The sequence below is a fragment of the Aythya marila genome (genome assembly GCF_965140915.1).
Source record: "Aythya marila genome assembly, chromosome: 12".
Classification (NCBI taxonomy): domain Eukaryota; kingdom Metazoa; phylum Chordata; class Aves; order Anseriformes; family Anatidae; genus Aythya; species Aythya marila.
This window is the reverse complement of record NC_139053.1, coordinates 11688123-11710759: the sequence shown is the minus strand read 5'-3', so window position 1 is coordinate 11710759 and position 22637 is coordinate 11688123. Positions and strand designations below refer to the sequence as shown.

The following is a 22637-nucleotide window of genomic DNA, read 5'->3' as shown; positions in this document are numbered from 1 at the left end:
GAATTTGCCATATAAGCCTTAATGAGCTGTCTGGGTGTAACAATTGCTGCACAACATGGAGCTGTAATTACAAGTGTAGGACTTACAGGAATCTGTACATACTTTAAGAGCCACAGAACCCATCACACTATTCATCACTGCCTTTTGGGGTTTGCTCCTCTGAGGAACAAATCCCTATGGCTCTTTTTGAAGCTTTATTGGCTTTGATAATTGAAATGAAACTTTCAAAGCTTTTAAAAGCAGCTGCAGGGATTTACTTCTCAAAAGCAGTGAATCCAAAAGAGCGGCCACTCCTAGTGATCTCCTGCAGCCACTTTTAGAGCTTTATTTTGGCTTTATATGAAGCCTTTTATAGTTTTGAAAGTGGCTGTGGGGTTCACTAGTGGCTGCTATCTGGGATCTATGGCTCTTGAGGAGAGAATTCCTTCAGCTGATTTTTGAAGTTTTAGAAGCTTGGTTTTCACTGTGTGTGGCCAGATTTGTTGATTGCATGGGACCACACACAAATTTGCTAGTTGTGCTACTGGGCACTTAAAATAACGACATTGTAAGATCACGACAAAACTCAGTCTTACCATGTGTTGCTGTGCCTAGACACACCAGGACTAAGCAAAGGAGGCTGTGACCTTCTCAAGCATATTAGGAAAAGAAAGTATGATATGTGAGTCCTCATTCTTCTGGTTTTGTTATGCATGTTGACAAACGAGATAAAATACATTACTTCTTCATTTTACCTGAATATAATTTAAACAGACCCTATTTTCTACCTTTAAATCTATTCATATTTAATGATCACTTTAGTTTTAGGGCATGTTTTTAATGTTTTAGTAAAAGAGAGATTTGTGGTATGTACAGTATTAGGAAACTGCTCTTCTCTCCTTTCTCAAAAGCTAGATCTTTCAAGTTTTCTGTAATATTAATCTCCTCCTCTCTTTTCTGAGTAAGAGCTCTGTCGAGCAACTCAGTAGTGTTCCCCAAAGGCTGTTTCAGAGATTGTGCTTCCATTCACTAGAGTCAGAATATAAACTGCTAAAGTGAGAGCAGATGCTATTCAGTCTTTGGCAGTAACCACCAGCCAAATGCCTCAAAGTTATAGTGAAAGGTTTCTTAATATATTGTACGTTCTTATCTCTGCTGCTCAACTTGGCAGTGTTATCATCCAAAGTTTATTTTAAATCTAAATGAGTAATATTATTATTGATCCTTTTAAATGGAAGAAGTAACTGAAAGGTAATTCATGCAAAGATATTCATCCGCTTCCCACATGCTTCCTTATCCAATTTTGTATCTAGTCATCTTTGGCTGGTAATCATTGCCATTTGTTCATGTAGGAAGACAGTGTTGCGACTGTTTCAAATTCTTCTTTGATGCAAAACCAAGAGTGGATATTTCTTAGTAGATAATGTATTTCTTTTGCTATTCTATACAGGATCATAAACTTTAATCCTTAATCTTTCTGTATGATAGCACAGTGAAACATATGCAAAGAGCTCTATGACTGTTGTTTCTCTTATTGGGAAGTCAAGAGGTTGAGATTGATGTTCTTCATGCATGCGCTGATGTACATATAAATTTTTAAAACTTTTAGGCCTTTCAGTCCATAAGTAAAAGGGTAATATTTCTTTAAAGGGCAAGATAAGCTGAAAAGTGCTGAAAAATCTGAGCTTTTTAATATGTTTTTCATGGGAAAGAAACAAGAAAAAAACTTTGTACTTGTTTCACTTCTATTCATTCATAAGTTTTTTATTTTTTGGGGTGGGTAGAAATCATGTATTGGTTTCTTTAGGTTCTAGAAGCTAGAACACATTCTGAGTTTCCACTGTTTACCAAAGGGGGCAACACCTTCGTCGATAAAACCGTATGGCATAGCAAATTGTTGCTATATGCACTGAGTGCAGATTCAGTATGGTTTGTAACATTGTTGTGAAGATAGAAACACCTTGACTCAGGAATTACTTCAATTGGGGCATTGTTTTTGAGGCTCAGCAGATGAGAATTAGGCTCAACCATATTTTATATTTAATATTAGTTAACATTAAACATTAACAGCCCATAAGGATGTGATAAAAAGGCAATCCTATTCATATTGCCTTATAATTAAGACCTTGGAAGGGAACAGATATGAAAAAGAAAGGGGAAAAATATTATAAAATATGATTAACAAATAATAACTAGAATTGTGTATAAAGAAGAGTTGTACACAGTGAGATGAACAAGAAATATATTAAATTATTAGCCTAATGTCTAAATAACAGTCATTAACCTTATTCTTTATCCAACTCTGGTGAAACTATTCTGGAGATTTTATAGCACTGCATGTTTGACTGGTACTTTTTTTTTTCATGTATTATTGTTTTTAATGGGAAGATGAGTTTTTCATAGCATAATACATTTTTTTTTTTTTTGCGTATAGAAGCCCTGACGATTATCTTCAATTTTGTCTGTTGTTGATGTCATTCAGCTGGTACAGTGGGATGAAATCTGCTTTTCTTGTGGAGGTTACTTTTTAAACTTCCACTCAGGACAATGTTACGTCCTTTACTGAGAGGCTTTCTTGCTGAGAATTGGTGGTCTCTTAAGACTCTGATAGCTGTTCAAGAAACTTTGCTGTTGATTTTGTGGTCACCAGAGCATGTATCCTCACAAGCTGAGAGTCTGCAGTAGAATATTAATACCCACAGCTTTGTATCAATTCTGACTTCCTCTCCAATGAAATGATGATGTCTTGCTTTTCCATGCCTATCCTGAAAATGTCACAATAGGTGGAGTACCTTAATCATAAATAACTGTCTTAAAGCAATAATAACATAACACGAGTTTGGCATATTGTATTCCTTGAGTAAGATTGTTTCTTTCTCTTTTTCACTTCACTTTCAGTGTTATTCACCCAGTTTTTTAACCTCAATTTGTATTGTTATGGAGTTCTGGCTAAATAGAATAATTACAAATGTGACATTCTAAGAAATGTGGGACTGGTTTGGCCATATTGAATCCATTTTAACTGTCCATCTTTTATTTTCAAATTATTTTTACCTAAGTGTGTGCCATAAAAATGCATTGGAGCATAAATTAAGGTATTTTTATTTCATAGTGATTCATAATTATTTTTACATCTGTGCTAGAAAATCGATTTTTCTATAGGATGTTTTTGAGAAATACTGCTTTTATGTCTGTTATCTGGCATTGATATAAATTTCCTTTGAAAAAAAGTCTATTATGTTGACAAAATAGCATACACCTCTGACATTACTTACCAAAAAATTAGTACTGGATTCTCCTTGCTTTGTCCAGATAGATTTTTAGGCAAGACTACACATAGTCATGCAGAGGATTTATTACGAAATTTGAAACACAGTTTTAACAGTTGTAGGGTTAAGCTGAACACAATTTATAGATTTACATTTTTTTTACTTTGCATACAGTATATTTTTAACTGTCTAATGAAATGTTGACCATTGATCTGCTTGATTCTTTCTTCGTTCAGTCACATTTGAATTGCATGTCTGCTGTAGAAATGCATGTTAAAACATAATGAAATAGCTTATCTGTGTTTCTGTATTCTGTAGTACAGTGAATCTACTATGTGGCATCACAGTGGCAGTGGAATTGTCTGCATATGTATATATTTTAAATAATTTGAATACTCTGGAGGGCATTTTATATTGCTAAACCGCCTAAAAAGTGATTGGAATATCCTTCATGGAACCAGGCCAGTGGATTTCAGAGCCTCTGTTAAAAGCATTTGCTACTAGTTTAATAATAGAGGTGTTCTGTCATCTCTGTTTCATCTGTTTATTTGTCAACAGTTGTATTCATGTTTGAATGAGATCACACTGTACTATTGATGATTGCTCTTTCACATACAGAGCAGTTCTAACATAAAAGTATACTTATTTCTGTGGTTGGTTTACTTTAGAGGGGTTTATAGCTGCTTAGAGTACAGTTGTGGGTTCTGAATTTCTGAGCCATCAGATTGCCTGCAAACATATTTTTGTTTTCACTGAACTTTTTGTTGATCTTAGTTGTTTTCATTATTGACTTTTAACTTGTTATCCTTGAGTTGATTTGTCTTCAAACTGAAATATTCCTTTTAATATCAATTTTTTCCAACAGCATCTTTCTGTCGTGATGGCCTCCTTAAATATCTGTGGACATAACTCTCATGTTTGGAGATAGTTCTAATGTGCAAATTAGCCTATAAAGCACTTGTTGTCCTTTAGCACAGCATTTTCAAGTTATACGTTATCCTAACAATATACTTAGTCCAATTGAACTGTACCTAGGCTGGTGTTTTCTGTGATTCTAGATGCTGCTTCTCAGGGAAAAAAAAAATACATATTTTATAACTACAAATCACAAGTTATTTGGTATGCCATTTATATTAGCCATCTATAGCTCCTATGAACTTAAGTATGTCACCTGCAGAGGCACAAGTGTGAAGATGTATCTAAATTCTGACATCTGAAATAGTAACTTTTTTAGTGAGTGTAGAGGTTGTTTGTTGGTTGTTTTTATTTTCCACTAGTATAATGCAAGGAATTTGCTACAAATTTTAGATTAGGTGTGCACTGTTCTCATCTTCTTATCAATCCTCCCATTTATGATCATTTAGTTTAATATGTTGACATTGAAAAAACAGTTTATTGTATTTAATAGCAAATGTGTTTTGTATTGCAATTCATTGATTACTAATGTTATAAAATAAGGCAATTAAACGTTGTTTACATTTATTTTTTCCTTTTCAAAAAAGGTGGGAATATGTTCCCATCTTAGTATCAGCAGCAGAGTTGCCAAATAAACATAATCAGTAAGTATTTCAGAAGATTGTTAAACTGTATTGTTGTTCTTTCTTTAATAGGTCCATGATTAGACTTCCTGTTTTACAAGATGTCCCAACATGTGTTGGAACGGTAACTTGAGTACCACCTGAGAGCTTGGAGTCTGCCTTTCTGTGAAAGGTAAGGCAGCTTCTGTTCAATATTTTTTTTATGTATTTCTAAGGTTTTCTTTTTATTACTCTTATTGGTTCTGGAATGCTACAGAATTTGAATTACGTTTTTAGCATTATCACCTCTAAGTGCCAGAAATGATGTTATTTCATCAAACAGTACTTTGTCAAAATAAATGAGTATATGTTCAAACTATGATTAATTACGAAGAAAATGAAGCTATTTCTTCAATCATAATTTTTAAAGGTCTTACTCTAACTGAAGAGCATTATTATACTACTTGCTTCTGCAAATACTGGAGAATTTAAATTTTATTTTCACCGTCGTATCTTTTTTTTTTTTTTCTTAATGGATGTAGTGGAAAAACCTTCTTGAAAGGTCTTGCTCTTTCTGGAAGACAGTTCTGGCCATCAGGGCCTCCCAAAATAAGTTGCTCAGCCTCAGAATAAGTTTGTATCTGGGAACTGAATTAACTAAATTTCTTGGTCTCTGCAAAGGAGGGTTAAATTAGGATCGCTGTTTCATGGAGATTCATTCTCTACCAGATTCATTCATAAAGTCTATCTTCTATCTAGAAACGGACTTCTAGAAATAAATATAGGATGTAGAATAAGAACAATAAAAAGAAAACCTTAGAGAACCATTCAATATTGCAATAAAGCTGACTTACATTATCCCTGTAGGCAAACTCCATGCTCTAGAGGTGGTACTAATGTCCCCAAAACTCAACACATGTTGGAACATCTTTGTGGAGGAGGAAGTCATTGATCAGTGAGCTGTCTCTTCAAGGATCATTTAAGGGGGAAAAAGTAAAAGGTAATAGTTTCTAAAATGTATTGAAATATTATTCACTTCGTTTATTTGGCAATCCTGCTGCTCATACTAAGGTTGCAATGTTTTTGTTTCTTAAATTATTGAGCTACCTCATAAACTTCACTTTAGTCTTTCTTCTCCTTTGAATTATCACTTCAAAATGTTAATGATCTGTAGGTAAAAATGTAACTTTCTGTTTTAATACATTGCACTTGTTAGTCTCCAGGCTGGTGAGTCTACTGCATACAAAGTCCAGATTATAGTATATCTCACCAATTTGACATGTTTATCAGTGGTTATAATATCAAGACTGTTTGACTGTGGTTAAACTAGTTTCGTAATGTCTACAGCAAGTCACAACCAAACGTTCCAAAGTTTTGAAATGGCACAAAGATATTTTACTGGTAACAAAGAGGTATTTGCTGCAAGGAGGTAACTGCATCTCTGGATGTTGTGCTGGATGAGGTACCATCTGTTTTTGCAGTAACATAAACATGGGAATCTGATATAAACTATTGTAAAGCACAATTATTTTGACAACATTGAGTTACCATGTCTGATATGGATTCACTCTGTAGTGGTGTATGATGTGGTAATACACAGATTTGGTATTAATAAACGTGTCACAATGTCCCGATGTTGTCAATTTTTCCTCTAATCCTGGACATAGACAGGCAAAGGTGCTGACATTTTCAAGTTCAGGTTATGGTCTTTGGTCTACCTTTCTGGTATCCTTTATAATTGCCTGTATTCTTTGTGCATATCCTTTCCAGGTGACATGCCCATCCTGCCTCCTTCAGGTGAGGCCTCGTGTTGAACTAGTCTGTCTAATATCAGCGGACATCGCTAATACCTCTTCAGATATGTCATCTACAAGACTTTTATAGTGCCCGAGATACAGTTTGTTCAGGAAAAAAAAAAAAAAGCCAAAATGTCTGCATTGTTTACATAAGTTGCTTTAAAAGAACAGGAGCATATAGGAAAATTCTTCACGGTATCTATTTTAATCCTTACATGGACGTGATTTAGTTTTTTCTGTTACTGTGAGGACCATATTACAGTATGTTAGCGTCTGTGTTTGTCCTTTCTGACATTCTTGCAATGGATTTTCCCTATCTCAGTCTCACCTAACATAGACCTATAATGACATGCTTCTCTTTCTTAAGCCTAAGGTTCTGTAAAATGATTTAGTATCTTTTGATCTTGGGCTTAGACATGGGTAAGAAACACACTCTTCTAGCCTGTGTAAAACCAGGTAGGCAATAAGTCCCCAGCTAGCAACTTCTCTATTGTTTTTTCAGGGACTCTTATTGGTGTCAGTGCCATATTAGTTCTTTCTCATCTGGTCCCCATAACAATCTCTTTTGATCTGATTCTGTTGTAAGTAACCAAACAAAAGTGCACTGAGGCATGCACTATTATTTATAAAAATAGTGAGCGTATTTTCCAGTTCTCTACAGTCACTTCGTGTTTATTCTTGAATGTTCCTGAATGTCTTTGAACATACTTACTATTTTGTGTTGTGTTTACATTTTGAGAAAACTAAGACTGAAAAAAATACGTAACTGTAATCTGTGTAGTTGGACTTGACTTGTTAAGACCTGCACTTATTTCAGTTGCCATCCCCTCTTCTTTTTCACTTGCCTAGCACTGTTAAGTCACAGCAGTACAGGTTAATGGGATCATAGGGTAGGATCTGGATATAGATACCAAGAAATCTTTGACCTTCAGCATAGGTCAAAGCTTTGGTAACTTCAGCATCTTCTCTTCTTTTGGGATGAAAATGATGTCCATATGAAATTGCACAAAGGTAGTCTTAAAGAGGAATTATTAAAAGAGAAGGAATTAAACATTAAAATCAAGGACAATGTGTTTGCTTAGGACATTGAGATTTTGATTTGTTCTGAAAAAAACAGGTATGATACAGTTTGGTTATAGAACAAGTAAGGAAAAAAAATGAATAGCGGTTGCTTATGTTCCTTCAGAGTTTACATTCTCTTTCTGTCCTGTATGATCAAGCTGTCAGGCTTCTTGCCTGTCTGAATACCAAGTAATCTCTTCTACTTCTAGATGTGCTGCTTATATGTTCATGCTTCCCTGATTTGTGGCAACTGCTTCCATTTTCCAAGCCTCTGCTTACCTGTGCATAATATTGTTTGGTGACTAGCTTGATTCTGTTAAAGACAAACCACGAAGGATAATAAAAAGACTCTTTAGGGATGATTAATAGCTGCCTTTCAGCTGTTTAATTATCTAGCTCAGAGACAGAATTTTGGAAACTGGATTGTCTGGTTATATATATTTTAGGTCAGACCTCTTCTCAAATTAGTTCTTTCTTTTTGCCAAAAAGTATGAATTATGTGTGGGTTCCCAGACTTACAGTCTTACTGAGAACTCTTAAAGAAGTGAAGGCTTTTTTTTTTTAAAATTACGTTCCTCAAACAACACTAATCATATAGCAGGGCTAAACAGCTTCTTGAGGAATTCTTTTTCCACTTCATGAATTTTTTGCCCTGCTCCAAATCCCAGTGACTTGCTTAAGAGCTTTGAATTCACACAGAAAATAGGATCAAAATTTTGGCCTTGATTACACGTGGATTTTGCATCAGTATAGCTATTTCTCTGACTCCTTTGTGTTAAAATAATTGTGACCCCCTAGAAAGGAGCCATTTTTCAGTTTGGTCTCATTTACAAAAATTAGGGATATCAGATGAAAGTAAGAGATGAAGTTCAAAACAAGCAAAGCAGTGCATGTTTTTGCCAGATGATTACTTAAGTTGTCAACTCTTTGTCTGTCTTAGGATGTTGCAGGTTCAAAAGATGACTTGCAAAATTAATCAGAAAAAAATCTGTCTTGAGGACATAGTAAGATAGGATCTCTAGCTTAGAATGGTTCTGGACTGTATATTTTTACAGTTATAATTGGACACTTCTATATACTTCTAGCAGCATGTCCCACTGCTGCTGTTGGAGAATGGATGCTGGACTATATTACCCAGTATAGCTATTGTTAACTTTTTATACAATTACATAAATTCAAAATACTCATTTTAGTATAATTTTACTGAATAAGTTAAATCCATTGTAGTACCTAAAAAAAGCTTTATGAGCAACTTTGTACTACGCATTCTTCTGTGGAAACTGAGCCTTAGATGAATCTTACTTGGCTAAAATAATTTGGTTGGCATTTACTTTGGAGGAAGCAGGAGGAGAAAGGAGTTAAAATTTTTGTAATATTTATTTAGATTTTTTTTATCCATTAAGTTACATTAGAATTGTATAGCTGGTTGTGCTTTATTCTGCTGTGTCTAGCACTAAAAATGGCTGTGTATTTTGAGGATTTTCATCTATAACTTGGATTTATTCATGTATTTTTAAAAGTAACTGGTATTTCACCAATTTCTAAATTTCACAAATTGCTTCCTGGGGAATCATCTCAAGGTGAGTAGTCCTGAAGTATTAAACCTCAGCAGGTCTTGAGTTCTGAAGACTGTACGCTTTTATCCAGAAGTGAGCTCATGAGATAACATTCCTCCTCTCATAGGATAAAAATTCTATTGTAAACAAGCTTACTGAAGTAATTAATGTGGAGTTATCCATTGTTTTGTAAATAACAATTGTGATAAAGTGTAGTTCTTTTTACCAAAGTCAACTTACATGAAGGTGAACCAGAAGTATAGCGTTGAACAATATTGGGTACTGGTTTACAAAATTTTTCACATGCCAGTTGAGATAGTTCAGTGTTGCTTTGGAGCTGTGGTATATATCTTGGCCACCTGCCCTTCACAGAAGGGATGCTGGTTTGTACCTGCTAGAGGGAATCGTTTACCAAAACTCAAAGCACTTGGCACTGATTCTCTCTAGTTTGGCAGGAAACACTCCCTAGCCTGTGGCTTCCCTAAACATACTCCAGGCTATAGGTTCATCAGAGGCGCCTGCTCAAACTGCTTTGGATTTGCTGTTTTTGTGAAGGAGGTTTCTCTTTTCCTCATCCTGTCTCCCAGCACCAGACAGGCTTAACAGTGCAGCAAATAAACATTTATTAAATTATTTATTCATTTAGTTAGTAAGATTTACAGTGGAACTTTTAATCTAAAGGACTGAAAACAAAAAATCACAGCTAAATTCATGACACTGTTTCTTTTGCCTGGGATCACTAGATCATTTTATACCTTTAGGAATCTCTAATCCCAGTCATCAGAGCTAGTGATTTGTTGTTTGCAACATCACTCCATTTAACAAGCTTATCCTTCAATCCTTCAGTTTTTAATACTTCAAGGATGTCTGTGGCTCTGGCAGCCCCTCCAGCCTGCCCCAGGGTGTTTTGTACCCAAGCAGCCTCCTCAGTTTCTTCCTTTGTTGTGTTCCAACCCCAACTGTCTGGTTTAATGTTTAAGATCGAGTTTTCCCTTTGATAGCATTTGAAATTCAGGATAGATGGCTGAAGACACTGCTATGTGGGACATTGGTGTGGTGCCTAGGGACGTGGTTTAGTGGGTAGACTTGGGCAGTGCTAGGTTAATGGACTCAGTCTTAGAGGTCTTTTCCAGCCTAAGTGATTCTACATGTATGTCCCCTGTTCTCAAGCCCTACCTGACTAGGTTGGTACAAGTAAGTTCAGTAATTGCTATTTTATGGCTCCTCAGGATGCTGAGGGCTCTTCGTGCATTATGGTTGTGTCTCCTTTGTGTTTAGTCAGCCTGGTAGTTAAATGTTGTTGCTCAGTGTAGAAAGATTGATGTCATAGTATTAAACAAAGCACCTATTGCTTTCTGTCGATTTCATGACTTGCTTTTTGTAAAGACCACACATGGTGTGTCTTAGGGCATACAAATATTGCTTGTGTTGTTTTAGATGGGGAACTGCTCACCCTTTCTTCCCCACTTTTTTTCAGCATTTAGCCTTCAGAAGTTTCTGTATAGTGTAAGCCTTGAACGGTGACTTCTTAACTGATCTCATTGTACTTAATGATGACTTTACAGTGATGGAGGTGTTTTAAAATGTTTCACTGTTGACTCCTACAGCAGAACTATAAAATCACCCCTTTCCCCTTATGCTATTAAAATGGAGGAATGGAATTTATTAAAGAAGTTTATCATTTTAATGCTTTGGAAGTTTGCTGCAGATATTTAGGGGGTAGTTTTTCCAGTACCTGTTTTTTCCTGATGGGAAAGATCACAGAGGGACAGAAGCCTATAAAACTGTGGTGGTTTTGTTGGGATGAACAAGGAAGGGTTCTTGAGCCTATAATCCCAGGTGCAATCCAAGGTATAGTCAAGTACTTACATGTATGCTCAGGGGTTGGGGTACGTAGGTATGACCAGATGGATTTTGCATTCTTTGAGAGCCGATGCTGTTGAAGGAGGTTAAATAGAAGTTTAAACAAATAAAGAGTATCCGTGATGCAAGGGGAAGTACTTCTGTGGTTTGTTTCCATCTTGCACAGTGCAGGCCAGCTGTCACAGCAGATGAGGCCCGGACCTAAGAAATCTGGTTGCAATTTCAGCTTGGGCCAACATTTAACACAAAGAATTTAAACTTTAAGAAGTTGCTCCTGGATTTAAATGATAGCAGTGAGTGCTTTCTGCAGTTCTGGCTGACCTGTGGTTAAGGGCAAATAGAGACTAATTATGCTCTCTCCCAGTGTTTGTGTTGAAGGACAAGACAAATTCAAGACCTAAATACATGCTATTTAACTGTTTAAAACCAGTTCTTCAAGGTTTTTCTGTTTTAAGTGTAAACATAAAGAGGTTTTTTTACAGGCATTCAATAATTTATCACATCAATAATCAGTCAGACCTAATGTTTTACAAATAATTTTTTTATCTTTGATCTCAATCCTGTCAGGACTCTTTAAGTATAAATTATTAAAGTAACTTTTTGATTCTTTGAAAGTCTATCTGCAAAGATAGTATTTTTTTCCTGCTTCTCAAATAGGGCAGTACTCTCCTTATGATTTATTTCAGTTTGTTTGATCAATAAAATATAATTAAACTTTTAAAACACAGCAAAGCCAGTACCTCCCAGATAGGTAAGCAGATATCACTCTTCAGAATTCTCACTTCTTGGGACCTGCAAGTTTTCGATGACAGGATTTAGGTGCTTTTATGTTTGTAAAAAACAACCTTGTACTAGTGACACATATGCCAATACCAGAATAATATTGCTGAATGCTTATTCCCTCAAGGTTTTTGGAACTTATATACAAGTTCTAACTTTATAGAAACTACTGCAATATCTCAAACTTTTAAGTAGAATATAGTTTATTTGTAACAAAAATATTCCAATACTTACACTTGCTTCATATGCTGTCTCATATACTGTAGAGCTTTATTAAATGCTGACTGAAGCATGATTTAGTACTAATTATCCCAAACGTGTAATTATGAAATAATATATAGGCAGACTTTATTGTGCTGTTCTATAAATGCTTGTCAGATGAGAAATTTGTTCAATTTGGGGGTGTTAATTTGTAATTCCTTGTATTTTTCAATGTAGCTCAGCTGACTGCTTTAATAGTAATTGATACCTCAGAGGAGGAGTTTAGACTGAGTCCTGACACAAAGAATAGAAGTGCTCATGCTATCAGTCATCAATTCTTGATGATCTTGTACATTTCTGATATAGCAGAGTTCTGTCAAGAATGCTTGAATGAAGAACATGACCTTAGTTATGCCAAATCCAAGTGAAGAGATTGGTTAAAATTATAGCTTGGAGCATAGCTTTGCTTCAGTTCCGTTTTTGTTATCATCCTTGATGATGTTTTTTATCATAGCTCTAGGAAAAGTTCAGAATTACATCGCTAAAGTCATTTTAAAGATTTGAGGATTATGCTTGTTGTTAAAAATGTTTAACAAATGTATTATTTAAAAGCATGCAACTATTTTCAAACTATGCATTTCCTGATGTTTTAAGTGTGTAGCACTGTACTGCTTGAGAATGTAGAGTTTGGGTTACAAAGCTCCAAGTTAAGATGGCCACATTATTAACCTTAAATCATGTTAAGGAGAACAGACACAAAAGCAGGGAACAATTATGTTACTTTAATTTATTCTTATTTCTTTATTTAAAAATGATGACAGCAGTCTGTTGATAGAAATTATTTTAGTTAATTCTTAGTTTAAACTTAATAGTTAATTCTTTTTTAAAAAAATCTTAATTTTCTCTTTGGATTTTGTGCGTCTGTATGAATGTAAGTAAATGTATTATGACTGCTTTTGCAGATAGTGCATATAAGACCAGGATCTAGGATGCTGGGACCTAAAAAATATCTGTAGTCAAAGCCACTGTCCAGTGATGTGGTTAGAAACATAAACTATTTATGAGGTTATTTGTGTTTTATGATACAATTAAATATCTATATATAAAGAATAGTGTATACACATTTCTTAAAACTGTAAATTATATTTCTTTTCCCTTGTCATCATCAATTTAGTTATTTCTTATTGTGATATTTTAATGGGCTGCGCAAATATTAATCTTGTGAAGGGAAAAGAAAACTTTCTGAATTAAAATTGGGAAAAATAATTACACACACTAGGAAACTGTCTTGGGAATTTCCTATTTGAGATCGGCATTATTGTCCTTTAAAGGCAGACAGATTTCCAGTATGCTTGGTATAAATGGGAGTGAATGAAGCTCAGGAGGAGATATGTGTTGAAGGAAAAGATGCTAAACCTTCAGTATAGAAATGTATAAACATTAACAGTTTCCAGCCCTTTGCTTGGAATAATTTTCTGCTTCTTGCCATTTTATGTGTTTTATGAGATGGTGTCTTATTGCTGCTTTCGCTGCTTTAATTATAGTTGGCTTTAAGAATCTAGTGAAATAGCAGAAAGAAAGAAAAAAAAAATGTAAAAAAGAAGTCTCTTAACAATGTTATCAGAACTTCTCTTTGGTCAGAAAATCACTAAGGTGGTATGCATGACTGTTTATGAGAGTATTTCCAGGCCAACCTTTCCAAGTATAGATGAAATTGTTGTTTTAGGAGCATATTGCTAATTTTCTCATCTTTGCTCCAAGTACAATCCAGGTATTTAAGTAGTGTGCCAAATCTTCATGTAGTATGCAGCTTTGGAATGTACCCTGCTTCTGATGTCCTATGCTAACAGGACTTTGACTAATATAATTTAGAGCAGGGAAGACGTGATACTTCCACACATGATGAATGTTTTGGATGACAAGTTGACTTTTAAATTTATCATTTTGTAGTCTGGTTTCTTGACACTAATTCATTTTTGGGGAAATTTGTGTTGTATTCTTTCTTCCTTAGCCTGCTTTCCAAAGAAAGCTACCCTTAAATGATGGAGCCGTCTATTTGCCTTCCTTCTCTTTCCCTGAAGATAGTTTTTGAATCCATTGATAAATCAACAGCTAGATAGCCTTGTGTGTGTTCCAATTGAGGGGAAAATCAATTTATTTTTTTTTCTTTTTGCTCTGCTGACTGGTTGGCTGCCAGTCAGCAGTCTTGTACAGACTTGCCTCAGGGTGGGCTGGCTGTGCCCAGCTGGCAAGCTGGACAAAACTGGGCTGGGAGACATGCTAGGGGGTGATCTTAGATGTATGAGGGAACTAAGGATATTGTTGATAATAAGGGGTAACAGGAATATGGGAGGAAATTGGATCTATTTCGTGGGGGGAACAGGTATCATAGAATTATACAGGTTGGAAGAGAATTTGAGTGGTTATCTAGTGCAAGGTTTTGTTTATATCTAGGTCAATATGAAATTCAGACTAGGTTGTATAGGGCTTTGTCCAGCTGAGTCTTAAAGATGTGCAGGGTGGAATATTCTACAGCTTCTGTGTACAAGGTGTTCCAGTACTTAATGAGCAATTCTTTCCTATGTCTAGTCAGAACCTCTGCTGTTTCAGTTTATGAATTTATTTCTCATCCTTACTGCAGGCATCTCAGTAAAGAGTTGGACTCCATCTTGTCCATTACTTTTCCCTTAAACTGAGATCCCTCAGGTTCTGCTCATACAAATCATATAGTCCAACCCTGTAACAATCTTGGTGACTTTTCCCTGCACACAGGTTTTCCAAATCTTTCTTGTACAGGGAGACCCAAAACTGACTTCAGTGTTCGAGATGTGGGCTGAATGAAAAGTAATAGTCAGTTCCTATGATGTACTGGCTGCTATTGTTTTGCTCTTGGTGCAACCCACTAAACTGTCTTTGTTGGTGCCAGGATGCATTGTTGAATCATGGTTAGCTAATTGCCCACCAATTTTTCACATACTTCCATCAACCCTGCTACTATCTGGCAGGCAGTCCCTAACCTGAATCATTGCAGAGAGTTAGTCCATCCCTGGTGCAGTGCTTTGCATTTGTCCCCTGTGAATTTCATGAAGTTCCTGTTGGCCCACTCATCAGGTCCTTCTGACTGGCAGCCCTTCCCTTGAATACACTGATGGCACCAGTCAATGTGGTGTCACCTGCAAACTTTATGGAGATGCTCTGTCTCCCTTTCCGTGGCACTGAAAAAGATATTAAAAAGGATAAGTCCCAGCACAGAATCCTGAGAGACTCCATTCACGACTGGCCTTCAGGTAGCTTTCTAGGTTTTAGAATATTGTGTTGAGGGATTTCAGGAGCAGAAAGTCTCACTGGTTTATTGCCAAGGCTCACGAAGAGGGTGTAGGACAAGAATCTTTGGGAAGCAGGCATTTCAGGGAATGTGCCTTTGATTATAGATGAAGTTCTACAGGCAAAACAAACCACATAATGGCTGAGTTGACTTAGAGCAGAAATGCTTAAAATTATGAAAACTTATCATGAAAAAAATGCAAGATGGTGATAGGTCTTTATTATGAAAGCATTATTAATTGAATTCAAAGCATTACAAGTGTGTTTATGCGTTCAGAAAAGTTGGGTAGCTGTAGTTAAACTGCTGAAATTCAAAGAATTATTATTTTAACAATTATTCATTCATACTCTTAACCAGAATACCTGGCAGAATTTTCCATCGCTAACTTCTTTTCTAGATACTATGTAATTAAATTTCCCTTTTTCCTTGCACTTTATCTTTCAGGCTAGTTTTTTCTCTTTTTTTGATTGATAGCTTTGCTTATGCGTTTGCATAATAAAATGGTGCATGCTCAAATAGTTCTGGATATCGCAAGCCTGACTTGCACAAATAGCTCCTACCAATATGAATAGTCCTACTGACTTCAAGGACTTAATTTGCATGAGTAACGGTTCCAGCATTGGGATCTTAATGCGTATGTCTGCTTTCCATTATATGTTCAGCTTTCAGCAGCTTCAGTGGAGTTCCATCTCTATTACAGGGGACAAATTGGGCACCAAGAAAGATGTAATTTTCTTTAGCGATAAAGCAAAAATCTGTTAAAAAGCATATATACATATTGCTAAAATCCTTAAGGTATCATGTACAATATGAAGTCAGTGATGGCTTAAGTTAGTTTAAGAGATAACAACTTCAAAGAATCATTAAAAAAAATTAATATCAGAAATACATGACACAGAGAATTCAGCTATGGGAAGCGGGGGAGTGATATACTGTAGTGATGTAATAAAATATACATTTAAATATACACTGCAGATCAAAAAAAAAAAAAAAAAAAAAAAGAAAAAGAAAAAAAGGGGCAAGGGAGAGCTGCAGGAAAATCTCTCAGGAGGCCTGGTGCAGGCCCGGCTGCAGTCGCCCTGAATCCAGCAGGCTCCTGATGGGTGCCCCAGGGCCGCGGAGGCCTCAGCTCCCCCTGGCGGAGGGGCAAGGCCCGGCCCGGCGCTGACAGGAGCCCAGGGCCATGCCAACTCCTCTCAGCTCACCTCGCTGACTAAAAAGTCTCTGTGCGCATAAGGCGAGACTTACTTGTCTTCGTTTTTTAGATGTGAGAGGGTTTCTCACTCTTGAATTTGGCTGAAGAAAGATAGGAATGTGTCCCAAAGCAAACACGCCTTTTGAGGCCTCTCACGTTTGCGTTTGTTTGGGGATCCCGTCCCACAAATGAAGATGACTTTTCTAATTTGCTGGTCAGGGAACACTTCCCAAAATATCCTCAGACAAATTTCCCAGAGTGTTGTGTGTATACATGTCACAAATGAGTGACACAAACATTTTTAAGATGTACGTTCATTTCGAGAACTAATTCTCTGTGAGCAGAATATTTACTCCTTCATGGTGAGTCAAATCCAACAATCAGTACAGAATGCATCTGCTGAATTTTTTGAATATAAAATACATGTGTATTAACACATGGTTCTCTATGCAGTCCCACTGGGACTACTCGTGTCTATATCTTCACAGGGCTATGGCTTGTTATGGTGCAGCTATTCATGTAGCTACAAATTTATATCTAATATGTAGTAATTATTTTAAGGAGTTTTGGAATTCTTAAGTACAACCCATACTCATGCTTCTGTAGCTTAGGTGGTTTTGTTTTGTTTTTATATATTTCAATGCATTAGATTGTAGAATGTTGTTTTTCATATAAACTCGGCACAAGGTTTCAACTGTTGAAATAACTACAAACATGTCCGTTAGCAGTGTTTGGGGCACAACGAGTGCTTTAAAGAACTGTGGTTAATGTGACTATTTCCTCATATGCAATTAAAGAATAGTTTCTTTTTAATGAATTTTTATTATCAGTAGTATGTCAATAATGTAGGTTGAAGTATGCAACAGTATGCTTTGGGCCAGCAGCCTGATCTCCTTGACACTGAAATTAATCTGCACTAGTGTTTCTGAAAATAAAGGAATTGCTTTTTCTTGTGAACGGAGAACTCAAATTGCCTCATACTCTGTTAAACTTTGTTTTAATAGACGAGGATAAACTGCAGTGAAGTTCTTAAATACTTTCTGAGGGGTAAAAAAGCAACTCTGATTTCTCTTTCAAACTTTGAAGTGCAATCACACCTGTTTTTAAGGGGTAATGAATGTATCACCAAAGCTGCATACACTGTCAAAAATCTGTTGTTGTTCAGGAAAATAAAGTCTTAGTTTTTCTTTAGAGTTCCTTTTGTGAGGGATAAGCTAATTTTCTTTTGTTTTGTTTTGCTTTGCTTTAGCTAAAAAATTAGGAATTACTGATGTGCCAGCTGAGGTGGTTACTTTTATTTCCCATGCAACACAAAACAGATTAAGAACAGTGATAGAAAAAGTAACAGTGATAACTCAGCACCGCATGGAATCGTACAAAGTAAGTGTGCAAATAAAGCCATTGGATATTATATAATGATGCAAAGTAGCAAGATTTTTTTCTTTGCACACAGCAGGTGTTTTGTGTTTGTTTTCTCTGAGTTTTAATCTACCTCAACAAATAGAAAGTGATGATGACACTGCTTGCCAAACATGTCTTTCTTCTGTATAATAGATTTTGTGTGTAAAATTATGTTTTCCGCCTTCTGTGCAGAAGTGTCTAGCATGGAACATCTGTTAAGCTGTTTCTGCTTGTGGATAGTGACCGAGACTGTTGATTCTTGATGTCTTCTCTTTTGACCAAGATAACCATTGATTTTATCAAAATTGCTTTAATATATAGGAATCTATAGTAACTGTACATGTTTTTCGCTCTGAGAAATCCTAATACTTTGACATCAGAGTACACTTTAAAAGTTTTGGCCCAAAACATAGAAAGCTAAAGAATACAATGATAAGCCAGAAATAAAGCTGTTTTCAAATTGGAGGAAAAAGCAAATTTGTCTTAAACCAGTAAGTAAAGAATTCAGCTATAACTTCTTCACTGAAATTAAACAATTGTAGTCTCTTTAAAAAGAACATTTCAATATAAAATGATAATCTGATCCCTTACTAGTGATTTTATTCTTGAAAAAAATTGAAATAATTTAGTTGTCTTAAACCAGAGGGAAAATTTTACTAAGAATATGAAAACCAGTTTGAAATTAAAATAAATCAAACACCTTTATTTATTAAAAAGAAACTTTTTTTAAAAGTTTCTAGTAGTTGTTAAACTGATATAAAAGTAAGATGGTAATTATCATAATTGTGTGTTGTGTCTAAGCTGTGCTTAGATTTCTTTATATATATTTATTTATATATTCTTTATGTAGAAACACTAGACTTTTTTGGTCAAACAGTTTTGGACTGAATCTTTGTCCACCTATTTCCCAAAGCTGGGTCACATTTGGACTAATTATATAGTGCATTCAGAAGAAAATTTTTCTTTGGGGTCTGTGACAAGAATCAACCTTTCTGGGACAGAAAAATGGTTTAAAAGGTAAAGGCCACTGTGTCTATTACCTAAATCTCCAGCTTCTCTTGCGATTGATGGATACATTCTACCGTCTTCTACTAAAAGAAACAACTCTTTTGTTTCTTTCCCATATTTTTCACCAGCTTCAGTGGTCTGAAATCCCTCCTTCCTTTTCCCTAGGATGGTGTCTTGAGACAAAAATGCTTCAAGTGGTCTGTGTTAAGCATTTAACACATTTAAGCATAAAAAAAATAAAGTAATATTAATTAAATAATTGGATTTTAGCTGAAAAATTGACTTTAGGCTGGCTTCATTCCCCTGAGCTTAAATTTTTTTTTGTTGTTGTTAATACAATGTAAAGATTTTTATGTGTAACACTTAAAGTCTTCTTTAGATGCATAGTCTTGATGAAAATGCATGTTTTCCTAAAATATTATTCTTACTTTACAGGATGATGAGTGGTATGAACAAGCTACAGATGTCCGATCACAGCTAAAGTTTTTTGAACAGTTGGAGCGTTTAGAAAAGCAAAGGAAAGATGAACAAGAGAGGGAAATCTTGCTAAAGGCTGCCAAGGTATCTTTTTTCTTATATTTTTTAAACTATTTAACAATTCATAGTCTTCAAACAATTATTTACTTTCTTGAAATATGTTTCAGGAATGGATTTAAGTTCTTATAACAGAAAGATACTATTGTTGCGACACCACACCTTTAATTTACTAAGTCACGCTGTTTATCTGTGACGACACCAAACCTAGCTGACTGGAATGCTTCTGTATTCTCAGGAAGATTACACTTCTGAATATGATGAATTCTTGTTAGTACAGGAGACAATGGCTAGCATTTTCAAAACAAAACTTGGTGAAAACATTTTCAGAATTGCCTTTGAAATTTAATAGATGCCAGTGTTTCTGTGCCATTTGAAAATCATAGGTTACTATCTTGATATTTAATCACAATTGAGTAGATGATTATGGATTTTGGAGGCTTTTTAATTCCTCAGTTTCTAGAAATTTGTTTGAAATTTGTTGATTTGTTTATTTTAAATAGTAAGTGTCCCAGTATACATATATTTGGTGTTCTACTCATCCATATATAGCTGCATTATTTAATTGAACCATGCCTGTCTTCAATTAACTATCAATTCTTCTAGAGCTATTGATTTGTAACATGAACTCCAGAGACTGAATTTTCATATGCACACAATACAACAAATAGAGGTGATACTGTTTCAAGACGTACGCATAGATAAATCTCCTGTCCAAAACTGCAAATTTAATTACATTATACGTATAGTACATCAAACGGCACAAACAGCAAATAAGCTATCCCCTTATTTGAATTATTCATCTGTTGATTTACATTTTCATTGATTTTTTTTTTTTTACATTCTAAAGAGATTGTATGGTACAAGTCAATGCTCAGTGGTAACACTTAGTCTTGTAGTCCTTAGTTTAAAAACATTTCCCTGACTGGACAAAGCCATACACGGGCTGATCTGAGACTGGGTTAGATGACTTCCTCTTCTCACATCCAAACTGAATCATGATGTCATGTTCTTTGGATTCTTGTTTTTCTCCTGAGTAATGTAAACTCCTATGAAGTCAAGATTTAGGAAATAAATAACAAGTTTGATTCTTAGAGATTATAAAAAGAGCAAATTAAAGCATTATGCCGAAAACATAAAGAGTCTTCTACTTAGCTTAAAGAAATCATCTTCTTGAAAATAATGAATATGTAAATCAGCATCATAACCAGAAAGTGAGAGGAGACAGCTTGGCATAAAGACATGGCATACTAGAAGAAAATATGTGAAGGTCTTAAAAGACAATAAAACCACAAAATAGCCATGGAAGAAAAATGCTGATCTATCAGCATTAAGGGTTAGAAAGAGAAGTTGAATATATTGTGAAACTTCTGGAAGGTACTTATGCAAATATTGTGATTTAAGTTTTAAATGCCAGGTTGTAATTGAACTTAGATTGATAGTGTCTTTCCCTTATGGAACATTCAGCTGGCTCTCAGCCATTCTTTTTGGGTAGCTTGACAACCTATTACAAAACTTAAGTAGCACATAGTTCGGCAAAACATGGTCAGGTTACAACTTTTTATTTTAAATATTATGTTGTTCGCGATTTCCTTAGAATCTAAGTTGCTGCACAAATGCAAGATCACCTGTACTGTTTGAGATGTTGTTCTGAATTCCTATGTATTAAATCCTTGACTGGGATTTTGGACTTTCTGGTCTTTTGTGATCTCAGTTGTCTAAGGAGATGGAAGACTGTGGAAAAGATGCATTAATTGTAAGGAAACAGTTATTTAACAGTTAAAAATATATATATAAATCTGCCCTAGCTGCTCTGATAGCTAGTGATAAAGAAGGTAACCATTTCATGTCTGTTCCTGGCTAATTGATTGATATTTGTGTCTGTGAAGTAGGTAATGGCGGTGAACTGGCTGTGAAGACTGAAATACACCTTAAAGCAATAATGTTTCATAGATCATGGCATTGTTGTCACCTTGATAATGTTGCACCCTTAAAGGTTGGGATTTCAAGGTGAAATCTGTGTTTCTGTTTTTTCTATAAATGCTTAAATCTAAAAATCATATATATATCTATATATAAACTACAGCTTCTTAATGTGCCATTTAGACGGTGATCTTTTATCCTGCACGTTTTGACATGTTATTTTACAACAAGTTTATAAAGAAACTCAGCAGAATAATTTTAGAAGTTCCAAAATTACCTACTAGTGGTACCTAACCTTATTGTCTAGTATGGAACAGCATGCACAGGTTTAACTTGCTTAATGAAAGTTCTTTTTTAATTAAGTATTTACACTTTGAAGCCTTAATAGCAACCAAAGTCCAAGTATTCACAAAGAATAAGATAATGATGAAGGGAATATTTGGGGCACTGGAGTGCATAATCTAAAATAATCGTCGTCATTAGGAACAAATGATGGAAAATGAAGGAAAAGATTGAACCGAAGGGAGGAGTCTGCATGAATCTTTGGAAAGCCTTGATACCAATTTGGTAATTTTGCAGTAGAATTCAGTAGGGTGTAAGCATTCAGGAAGATATGTAAAGGATGGTTACAGAAAGTTTTGGTTTTGAATGTTTTTGTTGGTGTTTTGGATTGTGTTTCTTTTTGGAGAGGAGATAAATATTTGATACTAGTGTTCCGATGGATCTGCAACCAGTTGTTACAGTAGGATATGAGTGTAGAATGTGTAAATAACACAATGGGGTAGATTTTGCTTCAGGAAATGTCTTGGGAAGAATGAAAGAGAAAATCAGATGGGGAGACCAGATAAAAATGATCCTAGGCTTCAAAAACATTTGAAAAAATTTTGTCCTTCTGAGAAAAAATACTATCCAAATTAAAAATAATTGTGGAGCTGCAGGAGTATTTTTAAAGCAAAATAGCAGTATTATTTGTCTTGGTAAGTGAGCAAATAGGACATCTTATGTACTATGCCTGGAAAGTAGTTGAGAAATAGAAACTTAATACCACAAGCTTAGAAAAATAATGACTGATGTTCACTTTCCAGTGAGGTATTTTGGAGGAAGACAAACTTGACAGGAAGATTCATAAGGTATACTGTGTAGTAGCAATGCACTGTATAGTTTATTTTTAACTTTAATTTATTTTTAGTTAACTAAAAAACAAGACTATATGGTTTCAGGAGTTAGC

The 22637-nt window shown here is 35.2% G+C and overlaps 1 protein-coding gene across 5 annotated transcripts in view; it reads left to right on the top strand.

Annotated features, from left to right (window-relative positions):
- The window catches only part of LOC309882547 (transcription initiation factor TFIID subunit 4-like), a gene marked incomplete at both ends in the record, with an annotated part of 141919 nt that overhangs the window by 43048 nt on the left and 76234 nt on the right, over nucleotides 1-22637 (top strand). For 3 of the 5 annotated variants that reach the window (XM_082769740.1, XM_082769739.1, XM_082769738.1), the window contains 2 exons: nucleotides 17793-17923; nucleotides 19388-19513. In XM_082769740.1, the coding sequence (XP_082625866.1) occupies nucleotides 17793-17923; nucleotides 19388-19513 (257 nt within the window). Of the gene's footprint in view, nucleotides 1-1786; nucleotides 1810-4858; nucleotides 4937-17792; nucleotides 17924-19387; nucleotides 19514-22637 lie in introns of those variants that run through there. The other 2 variants (XM_082769742.1, XM_082769741.1) reach the window with 2 other exon arrangements.